General features: G+C 44.0%; 1 protein-coding gene across 1 annotated transcript in view; it reads right to left on the reverse strand.

Annotated features, from left to right (window-relative positions):
- Positions 1-2,637: 2,637 nt before the first annotated feature.
- tdrd12 (tudor domain containing 12) overlaps positions 2,638-12,837 on the reverse strand; it is a 30,819-nt gene continuing 20,619 nt past the window's right edge. Inside the window, exons 21-36 of the mRNA XM_085358828.1 lie at positions 12,039-12,167; positions 11,250-11,367; positions 10,994-11,133; positions 10,257-10,474; positions 9,917-9,998; positions 9,564-9,745; positions 9,246-9,453; positions 8,461-8,553; positions 8,119-8,285; positions 7,780-8,022; positions 7,164-7,228; positions 6,663-6,735; positions 6,447-6,560; positions 3,693-3,846; positions 3,492-3,555; positions 2,638-2,720 (exon numbers count right to left, since the gene is read on the reverse strand). Coding sequence (XP_085214954.1) covers positions 2,638-2,720; positions 3,492-3,555; positions 3,693-3,846; positions 6,447-6,560; positions 6,663-6,735; positions 7,164-7,228; positions 7,780-8,022; positions 8,119-8,285; positions 8,461-8,553; positions 9,246-9,453; positions 9,564-9,745; positions 9,917-9,998; positions 10,257-10,474; positions 10,994-11,133; positions 11,250-11,367; positions 12,039-12,167 — 2,133 coding nt within the window. The remainder of the gene's footprint in view (positions 2,721-3,491; positions 3,556-3,692; positions 3,847-6,446; positions 6,561-6,662; positions 6,736-7,163; positions 7,229-7,779; positions 8,023-8,118; positions 8,286-8,460; positions 8,554-9,245; positions 9,454-9,563; positions 9,746-9,916; positions 9,999-10,256; positions 10,475-10,993; positions 11,134-11,249; positions 11,368-12,038; positions 12,168-12,837) is intronic.

Raw genomic sequence — 12,837 nt, forward strand, 5'->3', positions numbered from 1 at the left:
TTCTGTAGCTCTCCGTCACCACCATTACACCCACACTTCCAGGTCTCTGATAGGATCGGAGCTCAAGACCACACATTTCATCAAGCATTATTTTTTATGTCACTACTTTATTTTATCCATTTTGTGCTTGTTCTCAATTTTATTTACTTCCCCAGCGCTGTCTCCATATTTAATTATTTCCGTAATTTCCATGCACTAACCTGCATGTAAGATGCTATACCAAGTTTGCAGGATGTATATACATTTTAAATAGCAGTGACAGAAGCAGTTTATGTGAACAAATCATTTTTTTTAACTCAAAGTGATGAGAATCAAATCTTTACACAACATTTAAAGAAACAGTGAGCCGAGTTACAGCTTCAAACTTTGCAAAATGAATTTTATTTATGCGTGCACGGGAGTCACTGGGAACAAACGCCAGCCTGAGAAACTTCACCTATGCTTGATTACATGAGATTCTTTGACTTTGCTGTTTTTAGTGCAGGTGGAGGTACAGGAGACTGAAGAACAAGTTTCACGCAGCACTTTGTAAAACCAAGAGAGAGAACTGGAAACAAATGACCTGCTGCAAACACCTTTCACCAGCAGGAGGCAGATTTACCCAGGAAGTTTAATGTAGTAGCTGAAACTTGAAATGAGAACAGTTTGAGAGCAAGTTCAGCATCATCATCCATTCATTGACTCTCTTATTGGACAAAGGATGATGATGATGAAGCTGCCAGGCAGCAGGAAAAGAGGAAGACCTCAGAGAAGATTCATGGATGTAGTGAAGGAGGACATGCAGAGGGCGACGCTGGGATAGGAGGAGATGGAGGCCGATGAGTCGCTGTGGTGGGCAAAAGAAGGTGGTGGCGATTCATTCCTCTGCATTTTCTCTTCCCCCTCGTCTATTTTGATCATTTCATTCTGGGAATTGGTGCCGAGTGAGGTGCTTCAGCTACTGTTTGGTGCCTCATACACGAGAACACCCATCCTTCCTAAACCTCTCCTCCTAGTTTCCTCTCATGTCACCTCAGTTCAGTCTCACGTGTTTTTATTCGCTGAAAGTAAAAAAAGCTGAGTGCAGATCTTCTGGGTGTACAAATGTCTTAGTTTGAAACTTTCCAAAATTAACAAAGCTATTCTTAAGTGCTGGAATTTACAGTAAATACTGAGTACTTTTACAGGAAACAGAAAAAAATTAACTGACGGCCACTTTGCAACCCGCCTCCGTCCCAGCTCCTCCTTTTCAGTGTGACTCAAGTATTGCATTAACTGATTAGGAATTACAGCCATTTACACACACAGTCAACCACCATGAGACAGCTCCTTCCATGACAACATGAGCAGATGAAATACACAGAACTATTCCATCAAGGAAGCGAGCGAGGCTAAAAGAAAGAAAGAAAAATAAACCTTTAGGACTGGCCAAATAAACAATCTGGATCTTTCTTTAAAAAGAAGGAAAGCGCCGAGCACGTCAGCAGCACCAAAGTGTCTGCGAGACAAATACAGTGGATGATCACAGAGGTATTTCCATGCTTCACGAGATCTAACAAACCGAGAACACGACGAGGAGGCAGAGGTATAACTGTGAAGGTCAACAATCACGCCACGCCTTCACAAATGGAAATGCAAACAGTTTACAGATGAATCATCATCATCATCTACAGAGTGGGCCACTGTGGGGAAAATGGGTGTAATTCATAAATGGTAACACAGAACTGGTGTGAAAACCTGAATTAAAGCTCTAAGTTGGCCCTTCAGTCACATCCAGTGTTTGATTCAAATCGACTGCGATGGCAAAAGTTAAACAGTTTCATCTTCCAGCTGCTCGTCTGTGTTCTTCTCCTCAAAGAGAGAGTTTTAAGGAGAAGAACAAGCCCAGGCTGAACACTATGAAACCAACCCGCACTAAATAACAGCAGTAAAGACTCCCTTTAACACGACAAATGAGAACAAGAATCTCACGACCTGAATCTGAAATGGAACAAGCATGGGGCACGAATCTCAGCCGGCACCGTCAGCTCACACTGAATATTTTTAATCATCTGTAAAATTAAGCTTAAAAAGGAACATTTTCATTTCAAACTTAAAACAACTCCCTCTCAAATCTCTAAATCTTAGACTAGTTTAAATTCTCACCGTCAGTTTATACATGTACACTTCTTATTGTAAACTTTATATTTAAGACTTTGCTGTTGTTGCTGCTGCACAATAAAAAGCTCCTATGGAGGCGAAGCGACCAATTACAGACGAAAATTTGAAATAAAGAAAAATCTAAATGCAGTTTTGGCTCAAGTCATTACATTTACCTGACAATATTCCCTGTGACCCCCACACACACACACACCCACACACACACACACACACCCACACACACACACACACACACACACAGGGGGGAACACTACGACTGTTTCAGAACAACGGGGGAAAAAAATCAAAGTGAAAACAGAATCTGAATTTTTTTTTCCTGTCACTGACATGACGGCGAGAAACGCTGCAGCTGGACTCTCGTGGAAGTAAATCTGGAACCCCTACTCTGTGCTGAAGTTAATTTGCTCCCATTGAAAAGGCAGAAGCCTCAAACATTACTGAGGTCAAAGGTCACAGAACAGACACCACGACCCCGAGGATGACGATGGTTGGAGGATGTTATATAAAGTCGTCGCTCTCACTGCTGCTCTCCGAGTTCCTGTACCAGTCATCTTCACCCGTGTTCTCCACAAACCACTGACCTGACAACCAAAAAATAAAACAGGGTAAAAACATTAAATCCTGTTTCTAAGAAAGCTGAAGAGCTGCAACACTGAAGGGAAATAAATAAAAACACAATTCAATGATTCAAAAATCAGTTAAAAAAAAAACCCACCAGTACAAAGACAACGCATCAAACATCACAAACGCAGAAATTCTGTGGATGATAGAAAATATCTGTTCGTTTTACATGTTGCATCACAGTAGTGCCGCACACAGCAAGACACCCGTCACCCTGAATGGGACCAGTGGAAGAAGATCGATGGACTTCGCTTCACTCAGTCTGAACCATGCAGAGAAACGTGTTCCTGAACATTTAAGGTCTGCAGCCTGGCCTGTGCACACGTTTCTCTGCATTATATCAATATTTCCATTTTTATTGTGAAAACCAATGATCTTTTGCATTTTGACACCGACAATGTTTCCATAAACTGTTCGACTTCTCGTCTGTGAGGGCGAAACAGCCGGGAGTCGTGGCAGTGCGGGGGCGGAGCACCGAGGTGAAAGGCAAAGCTTTCCATTTCCAATCCACCAACTTTACAACCATCGCTGCTTTGAACATTGCGTTTCTCCAGACCTCTGATGTCCTCATCCAAACTATTTAGAAAGGTTTTAAATATTGGGCTTACGTAATTTGCAAATCATTCCGTTTTTGTGCACATTATCCAGAATCCCTAACATCAGCGTTTCACGTTCTCAGATTCCATCAATAACAGTCACATTTAGACTTCGTTGGGCTTTCAGGATCTTACCATTTGGCACTCCGTCCTCTTCCTCACCCTCAAAGTGCTCCATGTCATAACTCACAAATATATTCTAGGACAAGAAATATCCTATTAGTATTGCTGCTTTTCATAACAAGGGGCAATTACTGCTTTTACTATATTTCCTTACAGTTAACGTGAAGATAATCCTATATTTCTTCTGTAAATCAAAGAAAACTAAATCAGTACCTTGTTTCTGAGGAGTTTGTCCCAGATTCCCGGCTGCTGCTTGACCAGTTTGAGAACTGGTTCATTGTATTTCATTTCCCAGCAGCAAACGTCAGCTGCGATTTCGTAGCGAAGCCCCAGGTCAGCTCTGTAGAACCGACCGTTCACGCTGCCACTGAACACAATCAGCAAAGAGAGAGCAATCAGCAAAGGACCAGTTCTTCTGTGTAGTCATCTATTGTAGTAAATACAGTAGGACTGTCCCCAGAGGACTGCCCTCTGCTGTGAGGGACAGAGTACGTCTGATTTTATAGGGAGGTGGTGGTGAGATAAACGGGGCGCGAAGGATTTTACAGAAGACGCAGGACTTGACTGGGAGCAAGAGGAGGTGCAGCGTCCAGGACTGAACGAGGCTTCAGCGGCTGGAGTCTGTTTTAGAGAGGATTTAATGTGTGATGACTGAGAGGGTGGAGTCGTGGATGAATTCCATGTTGTGGACCTCTGAAGTCACAACCAGGGAGGCCAGAGTAGTTACACAAGCAGTTAAAGACGGACTAAGGAGACTGAAAAACTCCTGAAAGGTCCCAGGGGAGGAGGATGCTGATGTGTCCCCAGTCTGCAGCAGTGAGGTCATTTGTTGTATTTATGAGGGCCATGTCCGTTTTTTTGAGAATGGAGGAGACGGCAGCTGTTTGAGAACTGCCAGGCTGGGTCCTAAGGATTTACTGATGATGGAAACATGATGACACAGGGGGGGCAAGACCTGACCGAGGCGGTCAGCCTGTGATCCAGAGGACAGGTGGAGCAACTTTAATGACCGGCTAAGTAACTTCAAGATGATGGGATGAGAGTGGGCAGGACTTTGTTGTTTTGTGAGAGTTTAATGCGTTTTCATCTACACGTGTAAGCTGCTCTCAGGCGCTTTGTGTAAAACAGAGCCTGATGACAGCTTTCTTTGCACAGAGCTTGGATTGCATGTTCTTTTCTTACTTATCCAAATGTTTTTTTAACCGAGACAACAAGCATATCCTACTGCAAATAAACTACCTGCGTTCATTAGGTCTTTATTTCAAGTGTTTCACATTCAGTCCAGCACCTACCGCTGTTTCCACAACTTAGTGTTAAAAACACCGCTGCAGCTCTACAGAAATGTCTTTTTTGGCTGTGTATATACGAGAACGACATTTCCTGGGCTGTGTCGTCTGAAACCTTCTGACAGATGCTTGGTGGAAAATGTCTGTTTTTTCGTCCTTTGAATCATAAGAATACAAACCTCTCCATCTGCTCAGCTGCTTCTGATGGGATGAGAGTGGGCAGGACTTTTATACATGACAGCAAAGCAGTCTGGCACCTTGACTTTTAAAATCAGAGTACGATTTGCAAATGCTGCCGATCTTGTATTTATTTTTTTTACTTTTAATTTTAAATATTCGTTATGGTTCATGTGCTGGTTTTCTTTAAAAAAAAAAAAAAAAGGTCATGTGAAAATACCCAATCAGAAAGCCAGAAAGTATGGCTGTGTCATCATTTATGGACTAAAATACAATCTGAAAGGTTTCAAACTGAAGACTGAGTCAGAAGTGTTTACAGCACTTTTAGAGGTTTATGTCTTACGAGTGCAGGCAAGCAGAAATGACACACTGGTGCAGTGTCTGCAGTGATGTGGACGGTGACGCTGTCCATTTAGTGGACAATTTAGATTCCTACTCTCACCTGTGGCCACAAACACTTTAAACGAGTAGACTTTAAACGATCACAGACGCAGAAACACTGGGGAAGTGGCAACCGGTCCATAAAGATCAAGAACCTCACCTGGTTGTGCCAAAAGGCACAAGCTCAAGGAGCCACAACAGGACTTCTTGAGCTGTGGTAAGTTAGTGAAAAGATGAGATCTTGGCTACAGGCTGCAGAAAGGTCAGAGAATGGAAATCACTCCGGAGGACTTCAGAGTAGAGCTGCATCCAAACAAACCAGCTGAGGTGGTTCAGTATCGGAGCGGTACACCTGCCAGGTGAGGTGTTTTGGGAATGCTCAACTGAAAGGAGCCCCCGGGGCAGAGCCAGGACATGCTGGAGCGATGTCTGGTGGCCATGAAGACGACAAGCTGGACTTGACTGATTAGACTAATGACACAGTGAAGGCAGTGCAGACGAATATTTGACCTGCTAGTGTCACGAATAAGCTTTGAATGCCTTTTAAAAGTAGCACCGTGGAAGCTAATTGTAGAATTATAATTGTAATAATGTGACACTAAACGCTGATATTAAAAGATTTTATTGGGAGGGTGGAATAATTAAATCAAAACAACAGGAGCAGAAACTATTTGCTGAATTACGGGACATAAACTCTGTGATGGACTTTTCCTTGTACCAGCGTTTCAATGTATCTGCCTAAACATTTTGCACATCTGCTCTAGATTATGGATTTTTAATTAAATGGCTGAGAATTATTCAGAATAGATTACAAAATAACTTCATTAATCCAAAGAACTGATTAACTTTGCGTCAGATACCAAACAGAACTGAGTGTTTTCACAGCTCACGATTAAACTCGAGTGTAATTCACATGCAGGCTGGTTATACTTTTGTTGCCATGATGCCAGGTCTCTCTTGGAAATGAGATTTTTTACCTGGATAAATAAAGGATTAATAATAAATTATGGTGAACATGTACCCACTCCCACCTGTGTAAAGTGCTCTAGATAACAACCTCCACTGAATGTTGGATGTGATGCCAAATAGGCAAGCGCTCATTGAAGGTCTGAATCTCACAGACCTATAAATGACTCGGTCCGAGCAGAAGTCGCAGCGCTGCTTCTCCGGGTTTGCCAGCTTCACGGTGACAATCGCAGCGTCGGGCGTCTGGAACCAGCGGATCAGAGGGTGGAAACTGAAACAACCAGGAGATGCACGTTAGGACGAAAATCAAAGCTCTGGACACTCAACACCTTTAGGTACTGATGCTGCTGTGGGGAGTTCTTCCAGCTTTTACCTTTGTGATGCATCATCAGAGCCTGTGCTGATGACCTGCTGCCTACTGCTTTGACCAGCACCTTCCTGCACACCTGTATACACGTGCCCCCCCCCCCCACACACACACACACACACTTAACTACACGCTGAGTAGCCAAAAGATTATTTAAAAAGAAAAAACTTTTTGCATTTACGTAATTTTTTATGGGGCGTGGCCTCTGAGTGACAGGTGGATGGCAACATGAGCGGCTCTAGCTGCTAGCTTGCTGCCCGGCTTCACCTGAACTGGACCTCTGGACCGTGTTTGTGCTGTTGGAGTTTTGTAATGCAATTATCTGACCAATAATATGGCTGCTGTGAGGTTACTGTACTAACAGACCTGTATTTAAAATTTAGGATGGATTTCATATATTATTTTCGCGTCTCTTATGGGCAAAGGTAACAGCCACGCCCATCTAAAACCTGGAAAAGCTCTGATGTCTTTGTTGTTACTGAAGTTTGGACTGAATAAGCTTTTTACCTTCTTCATGCAGGTTCAGAGCAGCAGTGTAGCTGGTTGATGGGAAAACGTCTCCAGCTCTGGTGCTGCGTGTAGGAGAATGATAAAGATCAAGTCAGACACAACATCTGAAGGATAATAAGGAAAGCATTGAGTAATAAAGAAAACTGGAAGACCTCGTCCATGGATGGAATTTACAGTGAGGTTTGTGCTCTGAGACTATTTCTGTTGTTTTGTGAGAGTTTAATGCGTTTTCATCTACACGTGTAAGCTGCTCTCAGGCGCTTTGTGTAAAACAGAGCCTGATGACAGCTTTCTTTGCACAGAGCTTGGATTGCATGTTCTTTTCTTACTTATCCAAATGTTTTTTTTAACCGAGACAACAAGCATATCCTACTGCAAATAAACTACCTGCGTTCATTAGGTCTTTATTCCAAGTGTTTCACATTCAGTCCAGCACCTACCGCTGTTTCCACAACTTAGTGTTAAAAACACCGCTGCAGCTCTACAGAAATGTCTTTTGTGGCTGTGTATATACGAGAACGACATTTCCTGGGCTGTGTCGTCTGAAACCTTCTGACAGATGCTTGGTGGAAAATGTCTGTTTTTTCGTCCTTTGAATCATAAGAATACAAACCTCTCCATCTGCTCAGCTGGCTTCTTATCAGTGCTTCTTTGTCCAAAACCACCCTCACTCTCTGACTGGGAGTTCTGATCACACACTGGGACCAGGTGGTCTGTAGGTGCTGGGACCAGGGACTGGTTTCCTGACCTCATTGGCTCTAGTGGAGAAAGGTCTGGAGCCTTGAGGTTGTTGGCCAGAACTTCTTCCTCAGCTGTAATCCTGACATCCTTCAGAGATGTAATATTATCTCCAAGCCTGAAAAAATCCACAAACACCTGCTACTTTAGTCTTCTTTTAAGAAAATTGGCTGATCAGACCTCGAGTGAATACTTTGGTTGGTTGTCCCTTCACCTGGACATGTGACCTTCATCCTTGCTGCTGCTGTTCTCCTCACACAGCGCCCTCAGCAGGTCCACGTGCTCCGGGTTCCTGATTCCCATCCGGGTCTTCAGGATCTCCGCCTGGACGTTGTATTCATTGATGACAGTTTTCATTCCTGGAATCTGGGTGACCCGAACCTTCAAGGAAGAAAACAAAAAGGGAATCCCGACACAACTGGCGGTGCTAAAAACCAGTCCAGCTCAGGTAGGACACACTTAAAAACTGAGACTTTTTAAGCTTTGTAAACCGTAAATATTAACAGCTTTGTACAGATGGCTGTATGGAGAGATGATTTAAAATGTAAAACATCACCATTGGATCAACAAAAACTGTGTTTCCCAGGCTGAGAACTACTCTAGCTCGATGCTGAAGTCCGCGGATCTTCTGGCTGATGGCTCTGGTAACCTGCAGGCGCAAAACAAATAGAAAATTAAACACTCTTTTTCCCTCGTCCCGTTCTTAAGATGGAAAGAGAACCTCTGGTGAAGAATGTCTATCTACCAGAAGTAAAGTCAGAGAATGCATGAATTATTGCCTCCAGATCTCAGAGGAACATTTAGCAGTTTAGCTGCTTGTTTTGGTCAAGGCTGCCATCTCCCTTATTTCTGTTTGTTCTTTGTAAAAAACAATATTTTCATTATTAAACATCTGGTTGACCTTAAACAGCATGGTGGCATCTTAAATCATGCACATAGACTGTAAAACGTTTGGGGGCTCATCCAGGATATGAAGCTCTTGTGCCCAAAGCAAGATTCACGGCTGCCAGTAGCTCCCAGATCAACTTATAATGAATAAACAGAAATGCAACAGCAGCAGAAAGATAACGCCAGTGCTGATGAATGACTGCCTACTCTGCAACCAATCAGCTCTAAGAATAAATCAGAGAGGAGAGCGAGAGAAGTGGTGGAAGCAGCAGAGGAATTAATTGGAATTTAAATCGGAGCTTAATTATAGTTGACACTTTTCGATAGCTTGCTCAGCCCCGTACTTTGTCTCTGATGTAATCCTTTTTAATCCCAACTTAATGAATGATTGTGTTAGATAACAATGCGGCTGTAGCTGTGAGTGTACATGACGTCAAAGTGAGAAAGGGAAACCTTGGGGTGCCAGCTGGTCTCAGAATCAATTGGTTTGACCCGGCAGACAACGATCTCTACGGCCTGTCCAGGCAGAGAGTGAAACTGCTCCGGCAGCTCGAGGATCTGATAGGATTTCACCTCCTCCTCCTTTCCCATGTCAATGAAGCAAGCAACTACGCTGAAAAACAGCCGGCCGCCTCTGTCGGGCACAGAGAGGAGCTTCACCCTGATAGAAAACAGACAGGAGTCGACTTACAGTGATGAACTCGCAGTCCCAGAGTGTGAGGCTGAAATCATCGCCACCCAACGGTGGTGTTTAGATTTGATTTGTCAGACCTGTGGAAGACATCGTCCTCCTGCACAGCGTACAGTCCTCCTTCCAGCAGCTTCTTGGCTCCAAGCTTCTTCTCTGCGTAGTACGAAGCCATCTCAGAGGCCATTTTCTCAAAGCCCCCGTCCTCCTCCTCGACGATACGGCCGTAGAAGACTGACGCTGTCTTTATGTAGAGCGGTACAACCTCGGATACACAGAGTCACATCCACTGTTTGTGTTGTTTTAAGTACAATCAGTGATCGTTAAACAAATATCAGGGTTTCATCCAAGAACTCCACTACTGAGCCAATGTAATATCCTGACAGCTGCACCATGATTCACAACATCACTCTGAGAACAGAAGCATCATCCTCACTTCTATGACTCCAGATGCCGGCAGTTTGGACTGATCCAGCTGTGAGACGAAGCGGTGGCGTTCAGGACAAATGCCATTGTTTCTGCAGGGGAAAGCACACAGAATAACATACAAGTCATTTTCTCTTTACTGTCTGAAACTCATGATGTTATAGACAACGCAAGCAACAATATGGCTAATTAAAAAAAAGGGTAGGTAAAAATCTGATTGGCAAAAGAACCCAGCATGAGAAAGATGGCTGCCAGTAAGTCATCCATGTGACAGACAAACTTATCTGCAGACTAAAGGCCCGGACCAGTGAACAAGACTGAAACCACAGAGTCGTGTATAATCTGGAGACCTGCACACGCCAAAACTCTTCAGGTATCTGCAGAGGGGGCGGTCTGTTTTCTGGTCCTCGCGTGCCATTTGTACCCCCTGTGCGAAGGTCAGCAGCTCGGGGGGCAGCAGGGCATTTGCCCTTTCCAGGTAGCGCAGAATCCCAATGACGTGGCGGGCGTTCCTTTCTGAGATCAGCAGCACCGACCTGGTGACGGCTGAGCTGCTCCTCGTTTGATCCTGAGGAGAAAAATTAAAAAGTCATCCAGGACCTCAAACATTGACGGTTAACATCTGCTTACGTTTCTTAATACTGAGCACTTTATTAAGAACACCAAAATACATATGGCCTCCCTTTGCTCTGAAAGCCATATTTTCCACACAGCTCCACTGTCAGCCCCAGAGAATGGTAGGGTGGTGTTCAGGGTCTTAATCTCCTGAACTCTGCTGCACCAGCTTGTTTCATTTACAGTCTGATCACTTTGGAATATGAGTATTTTGGAGGCCTTGCTGACGGCTGGGCTCATTGTCAAGCTCCTCTTGAGGTTCTTTAGGTTTTGCAGAGACGAGATGATCACTAAACTTTTAATTCTGGGTCAGATCAGAGCACAGCGGCAGAAGAAATATAGACAACCACAGTTTTTCTGTTTGGATGTTTGTGTGAGCATACACTTGTTCTGTAGCTGCAGGACCCTGTGTTACCTGAATAAGCAGGTGTACAGGTGTTCCTAATAAAGTGCATCCGCCACTCGTTCTTACTCGTTTTGAGAAGTTCCTGAAGTTTTCAGCCATGCAGAAGAGTCGGCTGCCAAAGAGCTTAGGAGAGGAGGGGAAACTGTAATGGACGATGCAGGTCGCATCTCTGATATCCAGACCCTTGAGACAATCGTCGGTGGTTACTAGAGGTCAAAGGTCAAACAAGAAAAAGAAATGACAACTGCACGGCTCACGTTCAGGTTCATGTAATCAGGTTAACGGTCACCATCAAAACAAATTGAGAACTATTTTCAGTTACCGAGAACAACGTGAGTGCCGGGGCCGATGTCCTTCTTCCACTGCTCGAGCACAAAGTCCATGTCGTGAGTTAACCCCTCGTGGATCTTGAGGCAGAAAACTGACCTGGTGCTCACAGCCTGACGGAAGAAAAGGTCAGGAGGGCAGATTTAAATTAAAATTATTACTTTTAGTTTAATCAATTGCACACAGTTGAGTGCCACAGAGAACTGGAGCTGTTTTTAAAAGGTGAAGATTATAAAACATCAGTGTGTGTGAGTGAAGCAGGTTTATGTGTCTAGTGTTTTGTTTGTAGAGTATATTATTGTATTACTACGGGGCGACCGTGGTTCAGGGGGTTGGGAAGCTCATCTGTAACCGGACGGTCGCCGGTTCGATCCCCTGTCTCTGTCCTGGTCGTTGTGTCCTTGGGCAAGACACTTTATCCTACCGCCTACTGGTGTTGGCCAGAGGGGCCGATGGCGCGATATGGCGGCCTCGTCAGTCTGCCCCAGGGCAGCTGTGGCTACAACCGTAGCTGCCTCCACCAGTGTGTGAATGTGAGAGTGAATGAATAGTGGCATTGTAAAGCGCTTTGGGTGCCTTGAAAAGTGCTATATAAATCCAATCCATTATTATTATTGAAGCAGTAAGGATTGACTTGTTATTTTACGGCACTGGATATCTGTGTTTCACTGCATACATTTATATGAGATCATTGTGTTTGAGAGACAGGATGAAGTCGATATCTTCCTGTCCTGACTTTATGACAAAATATATACTTGGATGTAAAAAGCAGCCCGAGTGTCACCTTGAACACATCTTCGACCTCCTGAAAGGAGTTTGCTACGATCAGCGTCTTCTGGCCGACGTCGGGGCTGAAGCCAAGCGTTCCCAACAGGACTGAGATCTTACTGATATCCAGAGTCATGAGGATGACCTGCAGGGGGAACAAAACACAAGCCAGTAGAGACTTCCGCTTAATGTACTGTGCGATTATTTCAGTTGCGTTATTCAGCTCCTGATCAAACTGTATGACTGAATCGTAGGTAGAGCTGGGCCATATCATACTGTTCACGGTAATACCGGTACAATGCTAGACAACGATAAGAAAATGAAATCTCGCGATATAATATGGGTAAAACACGCAACGCATAAAACGTGCCTTTGTTTTCATACACACATGGCAGAAAAAGCATGGCGGTAACGGAGAATGAGAAAGGCGGATCGTTGAGTGAAACAGATGAACCAGAACTGGTTTGTAAAAATGGTGCCACTTCAGTGATGTGAAACTGGTTTGGTGTTTGTCCGTCAGATACACAACAAAGCACTTTTTTTTTGTAGAACATGCAAGCAGCCGTTATTGCCGTATCTGTCGGACTGAGGTGCTCATAAATCTGCGAGTAATCTGGGTCCTAAACTCTGTCCACTTCAGGTCCCAAAGTCAAACGAACACTGCAGCATCACTAAGAGTTAAAAACTGTCTAAATTCTTTCATCTTTAATAAAATGATCAGCGTTGCTGCTTTACCAGGTGTAACTATGAAGTTTAACATCCAGGCATCCATGAAAACAGAATTTATTACATTTAACTGAGTTACAAGTTAGCAG

The sequence above is a fragment of the Diplotaxodon limnothrissa genome, linkage group LG7, assembly GCF_057381915.1.
Source record: "Diplotaxodon limnothrissa isolate DT_005_m linkage group LG7, D_limnothrissa_male_GT1.1, whole genome shotgun sequence".
NCBI lineage: Eukaryota > Metazoa > Chordata > Actinopteri > Cichliformes > Cichlidae > Diplotaxodon > Diplotaxodon limnothrissa.